The sequence below is a fragment of the Anabrus simplex genome, chromosome 7 (genome assembly GCF_040414725.1).
Source record: "Anabrus simplex isolate iqAnaSimp1 chromosome 7, ASM4041472v1, whole genome shotgun sequence".
Taxonomy (NCBI): Eukaryota; Metazoa; Arthropoda; class Insecta; order Orthoptera; family Tettigoniidae; genus Anabrus; species Anabrus simplex.
Genome location: NC_090271.1, coordinates 198,075,564 through 198,101,155, shown reverse-complemented (window position 1 = coordinate 198,101,155; position 25,592 = coordinate 198,075,564). Strand labels below are relative to the sequence as shown.

Sequence of the window (25,592 nt, the reverse complement as noted above, 5' to 3'; positions counted from 1 at the left end):
AATCCTGATAGCCCAAGACAGGACACCACAAATAAGTCATCAACAATTATTATTATAATAATTATTATTATTATTTAATCCGTTTACCCTCGAAGGTTTGGTTTTCCCCCAGACTCAGCGAGGGATCCCACCTCTACCGCTTCAACGGCAGTGACCTAGAGCGTGAGGCGTCTGGTCGGGGATACAACTGGGAAAGAAGACCAGTACCTCACCAAGGTTGCCTCATCTGCTATGCTGAAGAGGGTCACTTGTGGGGGATGGGACGATTAGAAGGTATAGGCAAGGAAGAGGGAATGAAGCGGCCGTGGCCCTAAGTTAGGTACCAATCCGGCATTTGCCTGGAAAAGAAGTGGGGAAACCACGGAATACCACTTCGAGGATGGCTGAGGCGGGAATCGAACCCCCTATACTCATTTAATCTCTCGAGGTTTAGTAGACCTCGTTCCAGTCCTCGTATCGCTTTTAAAACTTTGTGGCAGAGCCGGGAATCGAACCCGGACCTTCGTGGTGGGGGAGGAGGCGGCAGCTAATCACACTAACTACTACACCACGCAGGTGGACATTTACTGTATATTATTACTGTAATCTACATACCATTATCCCCAAATTATTCACTTATGTACGATACTCTACAGTATGCGCTGTAAAGAAGACCAGCTGACATTTTCTTTAAGATGAACTCGAATGTCGAATACCTCCCAGTCCCATTCTATCCTCAGTTAATTACAGATTCATATGTGCTGTTACAGAAGAATGCTGAAGGTGAGATGAGTAGATCGAATCACGAAAGAAGAGAGACTGAATCGGACTGGTGAGAGGAGAATGAACTGTTTGGCAAAATTTGACCAGAAGATAAGAAAAATCTGAAGATACTCAGGTCTTGTTCAGTTAGTTCCTGAAGGAAGTGTAGGTGGTAAGAAAGATAAACGTAGACGAGACATGAATATGACAAACAGATTCGAGTAGATGTAGGATATAGTAATTACGTAGAAATTAAAAGTTTAGTACAGGATAGGGTGGCATGGAGAGCTGCATTAAACCAGTGTATGGACTGAAGGCCCAAACTACAGCACACATTACCACCATCCATTCTTGTTAAGTACACCGGTTAATAAGTGTTTCCCCTAACCTCTTACATTGGGAAATGAAATGGCGTATGGCTTTTAGTGCCGGGACTGTCCGAGGACAAGTTCGGCTCGCCAGATGCAGGTCTTTTGATTTGACTCCCGTAGGCGACCTGCGGGTCGTGATGAGGATGAAATGATGATGAAGATGACACATAACCCAGCCCCCGTGCCAGCGAAATTAACCAATTATGGTTAAAATTCCGACCTTGGCGGGAATCGAACCCGGGGCCCCTGTGACCAAAGGCCAGCTCGCTAACCATTTACCCATTGAGCCGGACTTACATTAGAAAATAACGACATAAAATATGACTTATTCTTTCTTTCTTTCTTTCTTTCTTTCTTTCTTTCTTTCTTTCTTTCTTTCTTTCTTTCTTTCTTTCTTTCTTTCTTAATCTGTTTACCCTCCAAGTTCGGTTTTCCCTCGGACTCAGCGATGGATCCCACCTCTACCGCCTCAAGGGCACTGTCCTAGAGCACCAGACTTTGGGTCGGGGGATACAACAGGGGAGAATGACCAGTACCTCGCCCAGGTGGCCTCACCTCCTATGCTGAACAGCGGCCTTTTTGAGGGATGGGAAGATTGGAAGGGATAGGCAATGAAGATGGAAGGAAGCGGCCGTAGCCTTGAGTTAGGTACCATCCCGGCATTTGCCTGGAGGAGAAGTCGGAAACCACAGAAAACAACTTCCAGGATGGTTGAGGTGGGAATCGAACCCACCTTTACTCAGTTGACCTCCCGAGGCTGAGTGGACCACGTACCACTTTTCAAATTTCGTGGCAGAGCCGGGAATCGAATCCGGGCATCCGGGGGTGGCAGCTAATCACGTTAACCACTACACCACAGAGGCGGACAAAATATGACTTAATTATGAATGTAAATTTGCTTTCGCTTTTCAATCGATGATAAATTTTACTTACTTTGATTTTAACAGCCTAAGGTAGTTGATTTATACTCGTCTCACATTCCTGATATTTCTTTCGATAACTTTTTTTAACGTCTTACACATGCTCACTCGCATATTTCCATCCTTTTTAAAAAGTGGATTCTCTACAGTACAATGAATCCCCGTTCTTTTCTTTTTTTGAAATACCATGTGAGTATGCAGCCGGCCCCACGGTGTAGGGGTAAAGAGCCTGCCTCTTACCCGAAGGCACCGGGTTGTTTCCCGGGCAGATCAGGGATTTTTTACCTGGATCTGAGGGTTGGTTCAAGGTCCACTGAGCCTATATGATTACAATTGAGGATCTGACGGTGAGATGGTGACCCCGGTCTAGAAAGCCAAGGATAACGGCGGAGAGGATTCGTCGTGTTGACCACGCGACACGTCGTAATCTGCAGGCCTTCGGGTTGAGCAGCGGTTGCTTGTTAGGCCATTGCCCATCGCAGCTATTGTGCCATGGGGTTTGGTTCTATGTGAATATGCATCACAATCTTGCCTCTGTTGAAGCTTATTCCAACCTTCCAGGTTGCAGACTACCTGCTTGCAAACTAGCAGCCTTCGCCTTTTAGTATTTGAGATATTTTTGTCTGGATAGTGAAATAGGCTATTAAATAACTGTTGGGATGAATATGGGCCCCACCGAGCTCGATAGCTGCAGTCGCTTAAGTGCGGCCAGTATCCAGTATTCGGGAGATAGTAGGTTCGAACCCCACTGTCGGCAGCCCTGAAAATGGTTTTCCGTGGTTTCCCATTTTCACACCAGGCAAATGCTGGGGCTGTACCTTAATTAAGGCCACGGCCGCTTCCTTCCCACTCCTAGCCTTTTCCTGTCCCATCGTCGCCGTAAGACCTATCTGTGTCGGTGCGACGTAAAACAACTAGCAAAAAAAAAAAAAAAAAAAAAATGGGCCTTCTTCCATTCTGCCGGGCTGAGTGGCTCAGACGGTTGAGGCGCTGGCCTTCTGACACCAACTTGGCAGGATCGATCTTGGCTCAGTCCGGTGGTATTTGAAGGTGCTCAAATACGTCAGTCTCGTGTCGGTAGATTTACTGACACGCAAAATAACTCCTGCAGGACTAAATTCCGGCACCTCGCATTTTCCGAAAACCGTAAAAGTAGTTAGTGGGGCGTAAAGCCAATAACATTATTTTCGTCTTCCTCTTTTTCTTCTTCATCTATCTGGCAATTTTCCTCATTTCTTGGGGTCGGCACCCGATGTGGATTTGTTCCTATTTTGCGGCAGGATGTCCTTCCTGACGCTAACCCTATGCGGACGGAATGTTTTCATTATTGTGAATTTCTGTGGTAGTCGGTAGTGTTGTGTGTTGTATATACAAGAAGAGTATTGTATTCATATTAACAAAAACACCCAGTTTCTCTGCCAGAGGATTTAACCGTGCGTAGTTGAACTGCCTGACCTGGCCGGGAATCGTACAAGGGGCCCTCTGGTCCGAAGGTTAGTAAGCTGATCACTCAGCCAAGGAGACAGACTGAGATGAACCCGGGAAAGGGGGCGAAAATCATTAAGCAATGAAGAGGGAGCAATAGACCCTCTCCTCAGTGGAGTAGACGTTCCATTGTGCGTTTGTTGGTAAATTATCACTCGCACACTACGCGCGCCACGGTCGCTGTCGGAATGGAGTGGAACTGTGATGTGTCTACTTTTTCCTTTTCTCAAGGTCGCTGAGTTTCAAGTATAGCAGTCAGCCGAATGCATGTACAGCTAGTAGTGAGCTGTCGACTGGCGGTGAAGCGTGTGCCGTGAAACTTCAACTGTTCTCCAAGAAACCTCGCCTCCGCGCCCAATCATGTCGGTGTCATCAGGTATGGCGGCATCAAGGGGCTGTTGTCCTGTGCACTTCTATAGGCTAAATTATAATTAGCTATAAGTTCAGGATTTTAATTAGATCTGTAGCTAATACTTAGTAAAATGTTGAAATGTCATTCTCTTTCTGTCTGTCAAATGGGTGTGAGATGTGCGCTTGTCATCTGGCAGTCTTTCTTTCAATATCGGTGACAACTAAATGATATTTGGAAGCCGTAGGTGACATTGGATATTCTGTTTATCTCCTGCCTCTTAGTAATGAAATTCAACTATGGTAAGATTTTTTTTTTTTTTTACAAGTTGTTTCGCGTCGTACCGACACAGGTAGGTCTTATGGGGACAGAAACGAGCTAGGAGTGTGAAGGAAGCGGCCCTGTCTTAATTAAGGTTTGAAAATGGGAAACCACGGAAAACCATCTTCAACCCACTATCTCCCGAATACTGGATACTGGTCGCACTTAAGCGACTGCAGCTATCTAGTTCGGTTTAAAAAAAAATACAGTAGCTTTGTTACTGAAACATGGTATGGCTCACAATATTTATGATATTGAGGGCAATGCAAAACAATACTTCACACGGTTTTTAGCCGGATTTGAAAATATTAAAGTTACGTACATTTTGGCATTCATGACATTCAATTTGGTTTATAGAAATTTGAAGATTTTTTTTTTTTTTACATCTTTGGACATATTCATTAAGAACTATAGGCCTATATATATATATGAAAATTATTCTTTCTATATGTTTGATATCCCACTTTCTGACTTGTCAAATGAAACTGAGAGTACTATCCCTAGTTTCGCGATTTCAAACGTTTGCTTAATTTTATTCAGATAAGTCAAAACTTCTGAGGATATCTTCAAATTATGATTAACAGTGATTTTTGGATGTTCATATTACGAAAACTCTCTCGTTAAACTGCACCCGTTAGGGACTAATCGCTCCTCCGTATCAATGAAGAACATTTTCTGAAATCTAAATTAACTGCTTCCCAAGCTATATTTTATAAAACCAGCTGAATTCCTCTTTATGATGGTTTTGTTCTTCAGACGTAATGGTGAATTATATCACCCGCAAACAACTGTCTGTTGAAAGTAATCTAATTTAATAACTTGTCATAGAAAGTCTTGCTGATTTTCAGGCCGCAAATTTATTTTTTCTAGTGTAGGGGTAATAAATTCGAATATCTGTATCTTCACTAGCTGACCGATGGTAGACAGAAATTTAATTCCTCGTCCTCGAGGCAGACTTGATAGACCTACTCAATTTGTTACAGTGATCGATAATGTTGAAAGAAAAAGAAATTTACAGCGGTTATATTTGTCGTTTCAAAGATTAGGTATTTACAATGGGACGCCATGTATTAATACTCCTGTCAATGAAGTATCAAATGGCCTCAGTGTCTAGATGCGGTCCTTCATTCAATGGGATCAAACGCCTTTTTATTTCTATTCTTTTACAGGAAAGTTATGTTAATAGTTCTGTACATATGTTTATCTTGATGGGATGGGGTAATCAACGCAGTGACTTACCTCCTTACTTCGGAATCTGCAAGGAATTTTCACCTGAACATCACGTGGCGTCTCAGGGTGGGGAGGGGATTCCCACCTCAAACCCTTCGCAAAATCTAAATAAGCCTAGGTGGATCCAGCAACTCTAGAAATAAGTGGGATAAGCTGAATAAAGATTTACCGAGCTCGATAACTGCAGTCGCTTAAGTGCGGCCAGTATTCAGTATTCGGAAGATAGTGGGTTTGAACCCCACTGTCGGTAGACCTGAAGATGGTTTCCCGTGGTTTCCCACTTTCACACCAGGCAAAATGCTGGGGCTGTACCTTAAGGCCACGCCGCTTTCTTCCGTTGCCATAAAACCTATCTGTGTTGGTGCAACGTAAAGCAACCTGTAAAAAATAAAAAATAATAACAATGTTACAAGATACTTCTTTTATTCTTGGTTCAGAAGCAAGATGTTTACCAACCTTATGAACCTGATGAATTTACAAGTTGGTCAGTTGTCTGTATTGTGATTGCCGGGCTGAGTAGCTGAGGCGGTAGACAGCCCAAGCTGGTGAGTTCGTTCCCGGGTCAGCACAGTGTTATTTGAAATATGACAGCGTCATTCCGATAGATTTACCGGCAAGTAAAATAACTGCTACGGGACAGTATTCAGATACCTCGATATCTCGAAAACCGCAAAAGTAGTAATGGGATTTAGAACTAATAACATTCGAAACATCGCGTCCTTTTTGCAGATACGTCTAGCTCAATCAAGATATTCCACAGCCTTACGTGACTTGTCTGTTAATCTTAAGCACAGGACTTATTCTTAGGTGACTTACGACTTCAAATAGGGGCTGTGTTTCTGACTTTGTAATGGTGTGCTCGGTTCACCCGGAAAGGCGTGGGTGCAATTCCCCGTCAAGAAGCTGGAAAACATTTGAGGCGAGGCTTCCACGTCTGGATGTCACATGGCCATTAGATCAATTCAGCGTACTTAAACCGGGTTAATTCCTGGGGGCAAAGGTGATTGCGCTGTCCACTCTATTCCCCCCCCCCCCCTCATTGCCGAGGTTGCGGATAATGAAAGCCTTTACCTTCCACTCCTCCAGGGACCTTGGTGGCCTGTATGGAAGTGACATTACTTTTCTTTGCTTTGGACCTCAAATATCCCTCATGCGTTGACATGCTTGGTCACTCGGCTATAGTTCCATGTTAATAACAATAACGAGCTATTCTCTCATTGTTGACTGAAAATATTTTGAATACGATTCATTTGACAGTCAATGAACACATATTATAATCCTGATTACCATTGTTCTTGAGTAAATTAATGGTAATTAGTGTACGGTAGTGGAAAGTCCGACTCCTTGGCCGAATGGTCAGCGGTGAAACCTTCCGTTCAGAGGGTCTCGGGTTTGATTCCCGGTCGGTTCTGGAATTTTAATCGCGTCTGATTCTTCTGACTCGGACACTGGGTGTTTGTGTTTGTGTTTGTCTCAACACACTTCTTTTCATATTCAGACAAACCACCACAGATATACGCAATAGGGATTAAATCCCTCCGTGGGGTTGGTGTCAGGAAGGGCATCCGGCAGTAAAACAGGGCCAAATCCACATGTTCGGCACAGTTCGCACCCGCGGCACCACAGATGTGGGAGGGAAAAAGTGGTAGAAGAAAAAGAAGTGCACGGTAGTGAAAAACTAAGAAACCGGGCGAGTTGGCCGTGCGCGTAGAGGCGTGCGGCTGTGAGCTTGCATCCGGGAGATAGTAGGTTCGAATCCCACTATCGGCAGCCCTGAAAATGGTTTTCCGTGGTTTCCCATTTTCACACCAGGTAAATGCTGGGGCTGTACCTTAATTAAGGCCACGGCCGCTTCCTTCCAACTCCTAGGCCTTTCCTATCCCATCGTCGCCATAAGACCTATCTGTGTCGGTGCGACGTAAAGCCCCTAGCAAAAAACAAAACAAAAAAAACGAAGTAGTGCCCAACTCCTTGCTTGTACTGTCAGAGGGGCCGGGATTTCATATCCGGCCGCGCCGGGAATTATAAACTTAAAAATCCTAATTCTTCTGGCTCGGAGACAGGGTGCTTGTGTTCGTCTCATTGCACTTTCCTTCATCTGCATACAACAAATCACCAGTGATATCCGCAATAGTGAATACATCCCTCCGCGTAGGGTTCGTATTAAGAAGGGCATCTGGCTGTAAAATTAGACCAGATTCACAAGTGCTGACCCCAAAAAGTGGTGAAAAATATCAAGAAATGGAAAAACTCAAGTTAGCATATAACAGCATTTCCAGGATTAGTTCCCTCTTTGGATGGGTGATGCCTTTGGATCTCAATATCACGGGTTCAAACCCAGTAGAGCTTTAGAAGGGCGGAATAAAGTCCATTCGGTAACCCATGCCGTACGATATCAAGATGTATCTCTGACACACTTGATGTCTACTCGAAGAAATTAATTAAAACTCACGTCATAGAGCGCCCAACAGAAATCCATTTTTGTCATCTGGTAGATTAAAACGGAATGTCAAAATTGACGCAGAGGCAGTCAAATCAAAATGCACGTGCACAGTAGCTGAGGCCACTTAATATCAGCATTTGTAAAAATTAATAACGAATAAAGTAAATTGTAACCGACAAGTGTAATTAAGAAAAATGAATTCACTCAATGTATAATTAAATACTCGTATTTCTTATTAATGACTGAGGTAAGATTCTGTAGACTATTATTTACCTACGCAATTTAATTATAAATAACTATGACACCTATGTTGTTTTATTCTACTGAAATATTGGTCCATTCAGCTAGCGTCAAGGTAAAGGAAGTTTTACCAGCTATTCTCACGCCTCTAGGAGAGTAAGGAAATAATGATCATGCAATATTACTGAAACTGTTGACCTAGAAGAAAACCTACCATGTCTTTACTTTGCTCAGCTCAAATTTCTCATGAAGTCGCAGAGATACGAATACGATATGCAGCCGTGGCCTGTAGTAATCTGATAACCACTTCGAGGCCAGGAAGGTATTGTTAATGATATAGTTTAAACACCACACAACTTCTAGTTTGTATCCGCAATGTTGGCTGCTGATGGAAATTTCTTATACAGGAGAAAGACAGGCAGCTTACCTGTAGGTGATGTGAAAAGCATGCGCTTCTCAATAGGAATATGACCTACAGAGTGGTTCAAATCCACACCGACAAAACTTAGTGCGTTGTAAGGGACGGGAAATCGATCATTTCAAGGGGGAACCCACAGCATATTCGGAAATGCATGGTTTGGGTGCTGTGGGGCATTAAAGTTTAACTACACTTACGATAAAGCGATGGGCGTGCATTACATATTTTGTCAAGAAATCTCTACCAACGCAACGAGAACATCAGATCGTGCATTAAGTTATAAAAGGGGTTCAAACTGTCTAATTCTAACTTGATTAGAGAGCCTACGAAGGTGGTGCTGGGAATGAAGTACATGTTTAAAAACTTGCAGTTGTGAGCACAGGCACAGTATTTGTCGTGTGTGGATTTGTGTGATATGGTCCTCTTTTAATAAAGCGGGAATCTTGTACATCACGCCCTTCATAGTAACCCAATCTTTTTTATACCATAAGAACCAATCTCTGAATCACCTATGTAGGCTCTGTAAAAAAAAAATTGGAGGTCGACAGTTCGAACCCACTTTTGTAATTTAATATTCTTGTTGAGATGGTTGCAGTTTATTCTCAAAATTAAGAACGCATACACATACCCGAAGTGTTCTCAAACTTAACACCCCACAGCACCTAAACCACGCATTTCTGGACATCGGTTCCCTCTTTAAGTATGGTAAGTTTGCCGTCTCACACAACACACTAAGCGTCGACGATGTCATGAATCGCTCTGTATAGGAGACAGGGGTTGAGTTTCAAAAATTGGTCTTTTCCAGAGTTCTAAAAAAATCGAGTAGACTCTGAACTTACCGCATGAACAGCGAATGAAGAAGAGTCCATGCACAGATTACAAAAGTTCACTTCCGCCTAAATGAAAGAGAATTCGTTCAGTGTGATAAATCATTAATGATAATTGGATGTGAACGCTCTCTTGAAGAATACTTACTTTGTCACCCGCTGTACAGATGATTTACCGCGCCGAAAGAGTTCCATTTAAATTTAAGTAGAGTTATTTCTTGCGAGAGGTGGTATTTGAAGTAGCTAAAATACACCAACCTCGTGTAGATAGATTTACTGCCACGTAAAAGAACTCTTGCAGGAAAAAAATTCCCGCATCTCTGTGACTCTAAAACCAGTAAAAATAGATAATAATAAGACGTAAAATCACTTATTAATAATCTATTCTATTTTTATGTGAATTCTGACGAAGTGGTGTTTAGCACGCCCTTTTATTTCGTCAGCTGATTAACATTGTACTTGCGTTGGAAGGTTTTCGGTGACTTAATAGGAAATAGCTTAAGATAAAGCACCGGCATTTGCGTGATAGGAAATCACATAAAACTTTCTTCAAACTGGCGAGGATGGGGTTTGAGCCCACCATCTCACGAATATAAGCTTATAGATAAACGAACCGTAGCACTTGGCCAACTGACTGGATTTGCCAGGCACATTTTTTATTATGAATATAGGTATAATTAAATGAACTTGCTTCTTGTACTTCTTAGACTCTCGCCTCTCTGCTGCTGTAACAACACTATGTTCTGTTTTGATTCGGGAGATAAATCTGAGTCATAAGCTTTGAACTTCCGTTATGATACTCTATAGTTCAAGAACACTTAGACTTCCTGTCTTACTCTGAGTTAGCACTTCAAAAGAGTTCTCTACTGAAAGACGATACATTCAAATTGGTTCTAAGGTCATCCTTGAAACAGGCTTCCGTGATTCTCAATTTCAACCGCTCAAGAGTGCTACTTTCTGCCATCCATAGGAATTTATACAAATTTTAAGCATATCAAATCCTTGGAGGACTCCTTAGTATGTCGATAGATATGCTATGTTAGAATGACTTAATAATAATAATAATAATAATAATAATAATAATAATAATAATAATAATAATAATAATAATAATAATAATAATAATCAGTATCCTAACCTAGTAAATATGCTGGTATGTTTGTATTGTAGCCTATGTACTGTATCGTTTTAGTAGGCATATTCGGTCCAAAAGCTGGCTGGATCCTCAACAGATCCACCATAGTCTAGGCACCACCGAAGAGGCGAACTAGAGAGATGAGTCACGTAGTTTTCTCTTGCTTTCCTCACTTGAGCCAGAAAGTGTTATTACGTATCAGTCTGCCAAGCCAACTGAAACACACCACCAAATAACCCTAAGAGTTACACTGTCACACCATTCGTCTCAGGGACTGGCTGTATAAGGAATGCTGCTGTTTGCATGGCTCGTACTCGGTTATTCCATACTGTCAAAGCCAAGGATTAGACTTAGATTGATCTATGAAAATAACTAATTTCTTCTAGCCCGTACCAGAAGACACTGTCTCACCATAATGCATTTGAGCTAATACTGGTATGGTTCACTCACAATCAAACCGCTGAAAGTTTCAGTCGACCGTGCCAGACTTCGGTCTTCAGAAAGCACAACTAAATTAGGTGTAGCCATTTTTATTTCCTTCTTCATGTTCATTGATCTCTTAAGTACACAGCATAGTACTTACAATATTATAAATCAAAGTCTTACAAAATTTATCCGACTTAATTTGGTTATATTAATCAGTTCTCGTACGAATAGAATCGCTAAAACCACACAGCTTGAAAAAAAAGTCACGTACTTACATGTCACAAACTACTAGTGATGTGCGCGAATGACGCCTGGAATCGCGAGAATCGGTTCCTACGACTCAGAGGTCGCACCAAATACAGTAGAGACAATACGCGACACTTCCGGATTTATCCTTGTTAAAATGGGAGACAATTCGCAAGTGGCGCTCCTAGTGGCGTGACCTGGAAATTCGCGCTAAAATCAAATATCAGTGGAAATGCATATACGGAAACGGATAAATTACGTCTAGAAAGAAAGTGTTATTAAGATATTAACTACAAAGTTGGTAAAGCAATTCTGAATAGACGAAAAGACATATAATCAAGATCTGAAACGGACTGCTGTGAAAGGGTTTGATCTTTCATGTATGCATTACTTTTCAGCTTTAGCATTCCTTCCTGAACTTTTACGGCTAGATTTGTCTTTTTTTCATTTAAAAAGCATTGTCTCGTCACATTAAGACACTCGTCAATGAAAATATCGGCACATTCCTTATACACATGATGCAATGAATGAACATTTAAGAGCTGGACAATTTTCCTTTTAATTTGAAGCCTACCAACAGAAAGAAAACTTATAAATTTAGCCTTAAAAACATTAGAAATTTTCCTATAAGCAACACTTGCAATTACACTAGGGTAAAGCAAATTTGCATCATAATTTTGTTTCAACAATATATATACTGTACATTTCTTAAGTCACCCTTATTTTCTTCAGTGCTTGACAACGCATTACGGCATTCCAATGGGGTAACTTGGAACACAAGCAGCCACACACATATGCATGTGCATTTTCCTGAATTAATTCAAAATCCACAGATCGCACCCACAGCGCATCGGTATTGAAGGTTAACTGCTGCACAATACAATAAAATAAGTTTATTCTATTTTAAGCCAGTTAAAATATGAGTCGCCGGGCTGAGTGGCTCAGACGGTTAAGGCGCTGGCCTTCTAACCCCAACTTGGCAGGTTCGATCCTGGCTCAGTCCGGTGGTATTTGAAGGTGCTCAAATACGACAGCCCCGTGTCGGTAGATTTACTGGCACGTAAAAGAACTCCTGCGGGACTAAATGCCGGCACCTTGGCATCTCCGAAGACCGTAAAAAGTAGTTAGTGGGACGTAAAGCAAATAACATTATTAAATATGAGTCGCGCAGGTCAGAAGTTTGGGAAGTACTATAAAAATATCTTTGTAACTGGAAGAACACATATGCAAACACAATATTTACTTAAATTTTCGTGTCACGAGGGAAACGGAAGAAAGACCGCGAATCCTTCTGCACTTCATAATTACTGCAGCCACACACAGCACATATCTTTCCACTCATGTTGAGAGGAGATATAAAAGGAATAACACACGGTACTATTTACTTATGTCAACTTACTGCAAACGCATAAACATCGCCAAACACTTCACAAACAAATACACGAGCTCTTATGACAGAATCATTAACTCCAGGTCACTCCGCTAGACAGAGCTCTAATCGCTGTCCCTCGATATCTCGCAGTGTGTCGCGTATTGTCTCTACTGTATTTGGTCGCACTCTTTGTCGCATGCGAGGAATCGGTTCCCCGATTACGTCAACAGAGAGTGCTGGGCGCAAACACTAGAGTGAGTCGTCCATATATAAGTGGGGCAAATTCGAACGTGCAACATTTACTATTTCTTTTGTATACAGTATAATATGATATAACACCCATTTACACGAAATGTGTTATTGGTTGTCACGAATGAATTATGCCACATAATAATGAAACAATAATTTAACCTGGTAGTATGGAAATCGCCAACGGCCGTAGCCGTGTTGAAACACCGGATCCCGTGAGATCTCCGAAGTTAAGCAACATTGGGCGTGGTCAGGAGTTGGATGGGTTGCCACGCGCTGTTGGTGGGGGGTAAGGGAATGGAGGAGCGGAAAGGAACTGGCCACCCTACCGTACGTAAACTCCGGCTCAAGAACACCTCTGCGGAGGTTCGGACCTGCCTCCGGGCAGAATACCCCTTACCTACCTAGTATGGAAATCACATTATATATTTCGACACTGATTGTAGCAATCAACATTGTTCTTTGTGCTTGCACTGTATTTGTCTGATGTGGTTTTCAAATGTCGCTAGTATAAACGTATAAAGTCTGTGAAATTAAGTCACACTTTTAGTAAGTACACAACTTGTTTCGTAGCATACCTGTCTTGTTTTCCGTTACATTTAATTTGTAATGAACATTTCGTACTACTGTCCGACTCAGTGGCTGAATGGACAGCGTTGAGACCTTCGGTTCAGAGAGTCCTGGGTTCAATTCCCGGCCGGGTGAGCGATTTTAATCGCCTCTGATTAGTTCTTTTGGCCCGGGGACTGGGTGTTAGTGTTTGTCCCAACACGTTCCTCTTCATATTCAGAAAACAAACACAGTACACGACCAACCACCACAGGAACACGCAATAGCGATTACATCCCTCCATATAGGGCATGCGTCAGGAAGGGTATCCGATCGTAAAACAAGGGAAAATCCCCATGTACTTTACAGTTCGCACCCGCGACCGCACAGGTGTGGAAAAAGTTGTAGAAAAAGAACATTTCATACTACTGCTAAATATTATTATGAGTAACTGTTGCAATTAATACTTTTGTTTTAATCCCTGCTTAACATTATTTAAGGTTCTCTCTTTAGTAGAGTTGTATTTTGTTGAAATAGTAATATTATATATATATATATATATATATATATATATATATATACCGAGCTCGATAGCTGCAGTCGCTTAAGTGCGGCCAGTATCCAGTATTCGGGAGATAGTAGGTTCGAACCCCACTGTCGGCAGCCCTGAAGATGGTTTTCCGTGGTTTCCCATTTTCACACCAGGCAAATGCTGGGGCTGTACCTTAATTAAGCCCACGGCCGCTTCCTTCCCACTTCTAGCCCTTTCCTGTCCCATCGTTGCCGTAAGACCTATCTGTGTCGGTGCGACGTAAAACAACTAGCAAAAGTAATATTATATTACGTCATAATCCCCGTACAAGTTTTGATTTGTTGACAATCCATACAATTTGGTTACCTTCAAAAAGAGAATCATATTTTCTGATCAATTGCAATCGCATTCGAGTACATAACTCCAGGACACTGAGAGCGGGCATGGCTTGTCCAGTGATCTGGTTATAAACCAAAACGAATTCGCATTACGGAACACATTCTGCTGCACGTGTTTACGCATCTGCATCATAGATGGTGCTATTAGTTCCTCGGAATCGATTCCGGAATCGGGTACCCGCTTTCCCAGGCATATGGAATCGACTCTTCGCGATTCCAGTCGCAACCCATCACTACTAACTACACTTACTCGCATTAATATTCGGCCATTTGTTATATTTTGATACTGTACATTAATTTATTAATAATATAATAAACAAACAATAATAATTTATACTAATGGACGAATATAATGTTTTCAAGACATAATACTACAAATACAATTTCACTTTTAGAATACCGTACTCAGAGAAAAATCACTTTATGAGAAGTACTAAATATGACAGTCACTTTAATATTCGGTCACCCATATATCACCTTTGAATAATATATTACAGTCAGCTATTAGTATTTTGTAGCACCTCCCTTTCTGCGTATGACCTCTCGTAAACGACGTGACATGTTGGAAATCACCCTTTTGATATCGCCAGCCTGGATGCTTCGCCACACACTTACCTTGCCATTCGAGTCAAAGACATTGAATTTTCTTTCGTCGGCAAAAAATGACATCGTTCCACCAAGAATCATCTTTCTTGACGACTTGACGCAGTCTTTTGCAAACAGCAATCTCTTCTTCCTGTTTGGTTCGCCAATGAAGGGCTTCTTCCTCGCAGCTCTACCGTTGTATCCTTGTTTCCTCATGACTTGACGTACTGTTTCAGGATGGACTTTCTTACCGCACTCCTGGAACAGTTCCACTGCTAAACTATACTAGACTTAACTAAAGTTGGCGACTGACAGGTAAGGTTGGAGGGAGGAGCACTGCACGTGCCATTTCACTATGTTGCCACATTCCAGCATTCCTTTCTACATGCTCTTACCCCTCGCTTCCGGCTCACTTGTTCCCTCCTTCATTCTGACCGCTTTGATCTGTTGTAGACTACCTGGCCAGGCGGTGTCGTCCCATTTGCGATCACTCTTATACAAACAATCAGGTTCTTATCAGTGACAGTTAGAGGTTTGGCAACTCCCAGAAAGACGAGCTGCCCTGAAGTTTTATCTCCATGGCAACCGCAGTCACCCCACCCTCGTTTCCATGGTAACCACACAGTCACTCCCTTTATCCCGCCTCGGCAGGCAGTAAACGGACTTCCCTCTAAGAAATTTCAGACGTCAACTCTCATTATTAGCAGTATAGGAGCATTAAGCCCGGCTTGTTTCTAAATCTTTCTAATCCATATCCGTTCTTCTCGCTCAGTGAGTTTCCTAGGCTGGCCTTGCTGAGGAAGTGATGCAACCCTGTCTTCCTTATCAAATCTTCTTATTATGTCTCCTACTGTGCTCCTTGGTATGCTCAAAAGCTAGCTTGTTTGTATCTGAGACATCCCCTTAGCATGATGGATTACAGTTGACGTTGCTCATACGTGGTATTCTTTCCTTTTCGACCCATTTTAGTGACGTTCTCCAGCAGTACAGTGATTACGGAGTACTGCGCTGAAGTAAACAGCCGTGGTAGTGGTCAACACGGGGTGGCTGAATATTAAAGTGGCGCACTCGAGTGACACATACATGGTATTCATTTTGAAACTATAGAAGACCACATATTAGTTTCTAATACATGCATGTGGAACACTTCAACACGTCTGTCTATCGAACATCCTTATATTTCTTTTCAGCGTAAAATACAGGCGGTATTAATAAAAGAGTCGCCCTGGCCGATTATTAATGCGAGTAAGTGTATATTGTACGAATGCATTGTAGGATGGTGATTGGCGTATTAAGGCAAATAATATGTTCTGTTTGCATAACGGAGGGTTCCTTTGTCAACTGGGTGTTTGGGAGGTGTATGTCGGTTTAACGTGCGAACTGACGTAGGCAACGGGGGAAGCAGTTGTTGAATGAAGCCACTCGTGCACTTACCATTGCTTCAAGTAGGTTACTTGCAGAACGGTACCGGTACGTTCCCTGAATAGTAGGGATTGTTCAGAAAACGAGTTGATATCTGTGGAGATGTTTCCAAAAAACTAGAAGTGTTGATTGAGATGGTAAACGAGTTAAGGTATTTTTATAATTCAGCAAAATTTTTAGAAGTTGAAGGCACAGTTTCAGGCATTGAAAGAGCTAAATATTCCTCCATTAAGCTTAATGTAAAACCATCCACATCTTGTAAGTTACTTGAAGAGAAACCGTCCCGCGTGGAAAGGATATGTCAACGCGAATGGTTTGTGAAGTCGATTGTGTCCCCTGTTTTTAAGAGACGATCGGGCAGACCAAGGAAGATGGTGTAGTGACGGACTAGATGTCGCGGCATGGTAAACGACTGGCAGAGAGCGACGGGCAGACCACAGTGAAGATGGTCTTGTACCTCCGCGTGCGCATGGTCCAGTGGGCGTGTCGGTAGATTTACTGGCACGTAAAAAACTCATGCAGACTAAATATCAGCACCTCGGTGTCTCCGAAAACCGTAAAAGTTGTTAGTGGAACGTAAAGCCAATAACATTATTATTATTATTATTATTATTATTATACAATATCGTTAGCACTATCCAGCTATAATTATGCAACTTAAAGTTGTCGGAATAGAATGCAATCTGTCCCGAGCACAGGCAGACTAGTACCAACATTGTTTACCACCTACCGGTACCAGAAGTTATGCAATCTTCCACTGAAAGTCTGTTCGATTTTCATGGAAGAAACTTCCAAAGGTGCATTTTGCATGATAGTCATAATTTCTACCTTCTTAGTTTGGGGCCGTATATTTTACACTTGACAAATATTGAAACCACCGTCTACAACTAAAGGCAAGGGAACAAACTTGCCTAATGGGTTGAAAGATATTACTGTTTACTATAGAAATGAAATTGCTTTCCTTGTGCGAATTTTGGACCTATTTACACACACCCTGTCTCTCATTTACGGTACTTGTTTTAGTGAAATTCTTCCTTGTATATTAAACCCTAAGTAATGGAATTATTATGCGAAGTCTCCGGCAAATGGGCTCGAAAACTGGTGTCATTGCCCACAGCATTTCTAGTGTAGCCTACGTGATGTTACAACATAGCCGCTGGCTGGAACTATATAGCCTTATTAATCAACAGCTTGTATGGGAAGTGAAATCTTGCTGTTCTCCTCATTAAAAGCAACTACGATACTATGTCTATCTCAGAGATCTTGAGACTCAATACAAACCACCGAGTGAGCCGGCTGTGTGATCAGGGTTGCGTAGCTGTGAGCTTGCATTCGGGAGTTGCTGGGTTCGAATCTCACCGTAGGCAGCCCTTAAGATTTTTTTTGTGGTTTCCCATTTTGGCACCTGCAAATGCTGGGGCTGTACATTAAAACAACGGCCGCTACCTTTCCATTCCTAGCTCTTTTCAGTACTACTGTCGTCGGAAACCTTCGATGTGTCAGTGCCGGGCTGAGTTGCTCAGACGATTGAGTCGCTGGCCTTCTGACCCAAACTTGGCAGGTTCGATCCTGACTCAAGGTGCTCAAATACGTCAGCCTCGTGTCGGTAGATTTACTGGCACGTAAAAGAACTCCCGCGGGACTAAATTCCGGCACCTCGGCGTCTTCGAAAATCGTAAATGTGGTTAATGGGACGTAAAGCCAATAACATTATTATGAAACCACTAGTAAACAAGAAATCAACACAAACCACGTTGGTATATTACTTTTGTGAAAACATTCACGAACTCAGAGTTAAGTTACACTTCTGTTAGAAAATGTTATAAAATATTCACGTACGATTTGATCATTGAATAATAATAATAATAATAATAATAATAATAATAATAATAATAATATTCGTATTGCCTCAGCTATCATGTTGGAGAAGTTATCATTTAACGCCATTTAAGCTTCCTGCGTTATCAGTTTCGATAATCCGTTTTACTCTACCAGAGAAACCGGAACTCTGTTGGGTGATCTATGGCTGATTTTAACTAATTTTGTCGCCAGATTATTTTACATCCCGACATTGTGCGCCACAGTATATCGAATGTACTTATTTCTGCCATTCAAAAATTTAACTACCTCTACGACGTTCGAGTTCGCAATCTTGGGGTCCGAAGGCCGACACTCTACAACAACGGAGGGAACTTGACAGGTTTTTAATCCCGTGAGAGAGTGAATGGAGCGTGTGTTTCTGTGTGGATATGGCAGGCTATTAGCAATATAAAGTTGCTTAATGGCCGTACCACCTGTACCTTACCGCTCTCAAGTTTGTAGGTCATGGCTCTTGGTAGACACAACCACCTTGTTGCATCATCTGACAGTTCATGAGTAGAATTAAAGACACAGCAGTTCAGTGTTTATTCAGCTCTATGATCTCCACAATTGTTTCATCATATGTGGTGTGGACATGAAACGCGTCAAGAGAATGCAGCAAGAAAGTGATGTAATCGCACGAAACTCTTTTTGTGAGCTTCTGCTCGACGACAATTGAGTTCCTATTAAGTAGAACACATTGTTCGCCTCCGTAGCGTAACGATTAGCACCATCCTCGGGGGTCCGGGTTCGATTCCCGTTACTGCCAGAGATTCAAGAATGGCAGGAGGGATGGTATGTGGTTGAAATGCTACATGCAGCTCACCTCCATTGCGGGTGTGCCTGAAAAGAGCTGCACCACCTCGGGATGAGGACACGCGACTTTACTTTAGAATAACACATTAACTATTCGGATCCCCAATGCAGTAGGGTGAGTGGTAGGAGAGTGGAGCAGTCGCTGGCTTATCACGGTGTCACCAATCACGTAAACCTGTAAGCTTGCTTTTGCAAATTAAGAATTGTTGGGGAAGTTATGATTAAGGGATTTTGTCTTTATTTTGTCTCTGAATTCTGCACGTTCTAACGATTTCTTTTAATAACCTAACCCCATGGCAATACAGCCCTGAAGGGCCTTAGCCTACCAAGCGACCGCTGCTCAGCCCGGATTTCTTTTAACAGCTAATACAATTTACCTTCAGGATATACTTACGTGTTTATAATAGAATTCCAGTGGTAGAGTATTAGTATTTTATTTACCATAAATCAGTACAGGTCTAGTGAAAAGGGCGAGCCCCATTTACACATAAAGTGCTTCTTAGACCTATGCTTAAAAAGTAGATTTTGCTTAAATATTAACATGATTTACGAAATGCTGTACAAAATAATGCATGCATTCTTTCTCACCACTCACTTATTCATTCATTTATTCATTCATTCATTCATTGTCCGGCTCCATGGCTAAATGGTTAGCGTGCTGTCCTTTGGTCACAGGGGTCCCGGGTTCGATTCCCGGGAGGTCGGGAACTTTAATCATAATTGGTTAATTCCGCTAGCACGGGAGCTGGGTGTCTCTGTCGTCTTCATCATCATTTCATCCTCATCACGACACGCGGTTCGCCTGAGGGTGTCAAATCAAAAGACCTGCATCTGGCGAGCCGAACTTGTCCTCGGACACTCGCGGCATTAAAAACCATACGCCATTTCATTCATTCATTCATTCTCTCACCCACTGTTAGCTAATAAACAATGCATTCATTTACTCATTTATTATTCACTCATTCGCTCATTTCACTCTGTCATTTCCTCACACACTTGGATACACATCAAGCAGTTCCTTGAAATGCCATTTTTTCTTTATGAGCAACTGAAATTTTGGAAGAGGCAAGTTCTCGACATCCTCTAACAGCAAGTACCATGGCTTTAAGAGTATTTTATATGATAATATTGCTTTTAATCGCTACATTTCCTACTGGCGTTTTTTTTAATGACCCATATTAACTTAAGTTAGGAAAATCACAGTCAGTCTTTCTGAGAATCCCGTAGCAAAGCACGGGTACATCAGCTGGTTTACAATAAGATACAAAAGTTGAAAACTAGAAAAGCGGCTGGAATTGATCAGATTTCTGGGGATATACTAAAGACAATGGGTTGGGATATAGTATCATATCTGAAGTACTTATTTCATTATTGTTTGGTTGAAGGAGCAATACCAAATGGATGGTGAGTTGCTATAGTAGCCCCTGTGTATAAAGGAAGGGGTGATTGACATAAAGCCGAAAATTACAGGCCAGTAAGTTTGACATGCATTGTATATAAGCTTTGGGAAGGCATTCTTTCTGATTATATTAGACATGTTTGCGAAATTAATAACTGGTTTGATAGACGGCAGTTTGGGTTTAGGAGAGGTTATTCCACTGAAGCTCAACTTGTAGGATTCCAGCAAGATATAGCAGATACCTTGGATTCAGGAGGTCAAATGGACTGTATAGCGATTGACCTGTCTAAAGCATTTGATAGGGTGGATCGTGGGAGACTACTGGCAAAAATGGGTGCAATCGGACTAGACAAAAGAGTGACTGAATGGGTTGCTATATTTCTAGAAAATAGATCTCAGAGAATTAGAGTAGGCGAAGCTTTATCTGACCCTGTAATAATTAAGAGGGGAATTCCTCACGGCAGTATTATTGAACCTTTGTTTTCTTATATATATATAAGAGTAAAGAAGTGGAATCAGAGGTAAGGCTTTTTGCGGATGATGTTATTCTGTATAGAGTAATAAATAACTTACAAGATTGTGAGCAACTGCAACGTGACCTCGATAATGTTGAGATGGACAGCAGGCAATGGTATGTTGATAAACGGGGTTAAAAGTCAGGTTGTGAGTTTCACAAATAGGAAAAGTCCTCTGAGTTTTAATTACTGCGTTGATGGGTTGAAAGTTCCTTTTGGGGATCATTGTAAGTATCTAGGTGTTAATATAAGGAATGATCTTCATTGGGATAATCACATAAATGGGATTGTAAATAAAGGGTACAGATCTGTGCACATGGTTATGAGGGTGTTCAGGACTTGTAGTAAGGATGTAAAGGAGAGGGCATATAAGGCTCTGGTAAGACCCCAACTAGAGTATGGTTCCAGTGTATGGGACCACCGAGCTCGATATCTGCAGTCGCTTAAATGCGGCCAGTATCCAGTATTCGGGAGATAGTAGGTTCGAACCCCACTGTCGGCAGCCCTGAAAATGGTTTTCCGTGGTTTCCCATTTTCACACCAGGAAAATGCTGGGGCTGTACCTTAATTAAGGCCACGGCCGCTTCCTTCCCACTCCTAGCCCTTCCCTGTCCCATCGTCACTATAAGACCTATCTGTGTCGGTGCGACGTAAAGCAACTAGCAAAAAAAGTGTATGGGACCCTCGCCAGGATTTCTTGATTCAAGAGCTGGAAAAAATCCAAAGAAAAGTAGCTCAATTTGTTCTGGGTGATTTCCGCCAAACGAGTAGCGTTACATAAATGTTGCGAAGTTTAGGCTGGGAAGAACTGAGAGAAAGGAGACGAGCTGCTCGACTAAGTGGTATGTTCCGAGCTGTCTGCGGAGAGATGGCGTGGAATGCCATTAGTAGACGAATAAATTTGAGTAGCGTCTTTAAAAGTAGGAAAGATCACAATATGAAGATGAAGTTGGAATTCAAGAGGACAAATTGGGGCAAATATTCATTTATAGGAAGGGGAGTTAGGGATTGGAATAACTTACCAAGGGGGATGTTCAATAAGTTACCAATTTCTTTGAAAACATTTAAGAAAAGGCTAGGAAAACAACAGATATGGAATCTGCCACCTGGGCGACTGCCCTAAATGCAGATCAGTAGTGATTGATTGATTTTTACGAAACACCAATTAAAAAACTCTTCTGGTAGGCAGAGGTACGGACGGAAGGCGGGAAAAAGGGTAAATCCTTATGCTATCGGAAGAGGCACGTTCTTGACAGAGTTCCATGGGTTTGCGGTGAGCCTATAAAACCCCTTCTGGGAGGCAGACATACAGACGGAAGGCGAAAAATGAGTAACTCTTTATCTACGGTGTAAGAGATCATTTTTGCTAGGGGGCTTTACGTCGCACCGACACAGATAGGTCTTATGGCGACGATGGGATAGGAAAGGCCTAGGAGTTGGAAGGAAGCGGCCGTGGCCTTAATTAAGGTACAGCCCCAGCATTTGCCTGGTATGAAAATGTGAAACGACGGAAAACCATTTTCAGGGCTGCCGATAGTGGGATTCGAACCTACTATCTCCCGGATGCAAGCTCACAGCCGCGCGCCTCTACGCGCACGGCCAACTCGCCCGGTGTAAGAGATCAATAGCAATATTGGCAGAGATGGATTTTCGGAGAAAGATCGTTTGTTTGTTTGTTTGTTTGTTTCAGTGGAAGGTAACCTTATTGGATTAGAGGGGGAGTGACAATTAATTAGATTTGCCGAACGGCGCTGCTCTCTCTGCAACTTGATCGTTTGCTGATAGATTAAGCCCTTTTGTTTTTTTCCTGAAAAATTAGAACGAGGCTCTGTTGGCCGTGATGGGCAACACGCGCTCCAAATTTAAGTGCCTCTGGGGCCCTTTTCATTCGCCTATTACGACAGGCAGGGGATACCGTGGATATTAATGTACCACCGCCACCTACAGGAGTTTCGGCTCACGAGGCCAGTGCTCCACCGTATGAGCTCCTCAAGCCGACCCAAACTGAAGACCCTCTTCATACATCAGCTCACGTTTTCTCCCGTAGCTCAAGAGAGTAAGACACCAAGTGGCAGCCTCCAATTTGTCCCCATTTTCGTAACTCTGATTGTACCATAGTAGGCTAACTGTTCTAATGTTCACCCGGGCTTATTCAGGTTGTGTGCGGGCGCGTGCTGTTTGTCCTTCATTAAGAGCTACGGTAACGTAGGCCTAATTGACCTTGTGGTAAACAGCCGACAGCACTTCGATGAGTATTCAAGTTTCATCTGCTGAAATGGAAAGTTCTGTGGTATTTCGTCAAGAGCAGGGCTTGCTTGGAGGTAATACCATCAAGGACAGGTGAGAGTGCTTCCTACATCCGGTCAAATAACTCCCCATGTTTCTCGACTAGGTATAATTGTAAACTTCTTAGAATTGCACATAGAACTGATATAACAATCAGTCAAATAATTAAATTTCCCAATAAAATATGATCAGCAGATTGTTCATCATTACTGTTACGATCTTTTGTGGATTTGCAGAGGTGAAAGAAGGTGCTGGGTGGAATAGGTCTCAACTTACGAAATTAAAGTTAATTTAAAACTTTAACCAAGGTTATATTTTCTTTTCAAAATCAACAGATAACAACAATAGAATAACAGGTACCAAGTAGCAGGAAAACAATTTAAGAAATTACAATACTTACAAGACTTGGGCTTCGAGCCCCAAGATTAATTTCTGAGCTCTCAGCTCACCACCACAATAGCTAAAGGGCAGAAAACCCCTAAGTACAAGGAGCACTTGCTCCTAATTACAACGTTAAGAAAAAGAGCAGACCCGCTCTCAATTTGACAAGCCTATCAAAGGCTACAACAAACTTCATTTCTATCTGCCCTTAAGGCACACCAAGAAACAGGGGTATTTGATACCCAACCTACAGGGCCTTTACATGAGGAAAATAACACATCAGGTTAAGTTACTGGCCCATAATACAAAATAGAATGGAGGCGAAGCTTGCACTCCTAATACACTCTTGAAACCTACTTGGCACTAGGCCGCTTACGCAAGGGCTAATCCCATACTAAGGAGGTGACACGATAAGAAAACTTGATTACATTACGAAGAGAAGAAAAACGGTTATGAAAACGTAGTCACCTCAAACCAATATGAGTGGGCGCTCGAGAGGGTTAGGCACTCTCTATCCCAATTTATAGTTAAAGAGACGAAATTTTACCAAGTGTCTATTACATTTTAAAGGTAGGTTACATGGGAAATGTTTCGAACCTGCCCCGAGGGTTAAACTGCTGAGCTAGCAAGAAATAAAGTTATTAAACGGCCATTACCTTGTGGATGAACTGCTGCCCGAAGAAAGAGGCGCTACCCGCCCCCTGCTACAGAATGACACACTAAGCAATGTCGATGAAGTGGCACCGAGACAAGAAAATCGGCAGTTTAAATACCCTCGTGGAACATTCGAGACCTTTCAAGAATGAGGACCCACACCCCCCTCAACTTTATTGGATAGCTTAAAGCAACATCTCCATATCGGAGAAGACATACGTTATTGGTTAAAAATGAGAGAAATTCGGGATTGGCTAAATTCAAAACAAGCGGAAAGAGGAGGGTTATACTGCCAACCCAAAAAATGACAAAGAAATTTAACAAAGAACAAACTTATGAATACCAAATTTCTTCAAAAAAAAAAAAAAAAAAAAAACAGTTCCTTCACTTCGCACTAGGGTGCGGTGCCATCTAGAAGAGAATGTCCACACTTCTTGCTACGGAGTAAACAAATACAAATCGAAATAGACATCGTTCAGAACACTTCAAAATTTACAGTAGAGACATCTTCCGAGAAACCTTTGAGTTAATACAGTTTTTAAAGTTCAGAGTTTCTCCTGTAGAGGTTTCAACTGGCGCAATATTTGAATTCGCGGCGTGGAGGTGTACCGCCCGGTACAATTACATTGAAAAAAGAGGCGTTGGAGGGGCCGAGACACTCCATACTTAAGTATACAGGTTGTATGATAGGACGTACCGTATACAGACCTATCATTTTGACCCAAGATTTGTGAAATAATCGTTCATTCGTTCGTAATCTGTTTTCCCTCCAGGATCGGTTTTTCCCTCGGACTCAGCGAGGGATCCCACCTCTGCCGCCTCAAAGACAGTGTCCTGGAGCTTCAGACTCTGCGTCTGGGGATACAACTGGGGAGGATGACCAGTACCTCGCCCAGGCAGCCTCACCTGCTATGCTGAAAAGAGGCCTTGTGGGGGGATGGGAAGTTTGGAAGGGATAGACAAGGAAGAGGGAAGGAGGCGGCCGTGGCCTTAAGTTAGGTACCATCCCGGTGTCTGCAGATAGATTCTTCACTTCCTATATTATTATGACCTCGCTGTTTAGGCACTTAGAAAATGGACATCATAATAATATTTTTTTTAAACGACACAGATTGATGGAAACAAAAAATACAGTGCCATATCCTGGCGTGAACTATTTCAGTTAGTGAAATGTAGCTAATCAGTTTTGGGGTAAACTATTTAAAATATTTCAGAAATAATATTTAGATGATTTTCTGTATTTTTCTAGACTTTTTCTCTGGCAAACAACTTAAACTCTTACTGAAAATTTCAATAAACAACTTTCTTATTTCTTTACTTGTTTCTACCTCCTTTCGAATAGGCCTAGTTGGGACCACGGTCATTTAACCGTTGGGCCTTGATCTATGCCCACTATTGTCGGACCTTCTCGCGCTCTAGCTC

The 25,592-nt window shown here is 42.1% G+C and overlaps 1 protein-coding gene across 1 annotated transcript in view; it reads left to right on the top strand.

Moving 5' to 3' along the window:
* The first annotated feature begins 3,760 nt into the window (after positions 1 to 3,760).
* Positions 3,761 to 25,592, top strand: part of LOC136877458 (alpha-tocopherol transfer protein-like) — an 89,421-nt gene continuing 67,589 nt past the window's right edge. The window contains exon 1 of the mRNA XM_067151514.2: positions 3,761 to 3,893. Coding sequence (XP_067007615.1) covers positions 3,878 to 3,893 — 16 coding nt within the window. The 5' untranslated portion in view covers positions 3,761 to 3,877. The remainder of the gene's footprint in view (positions 3,894 to 25,592) is intronic.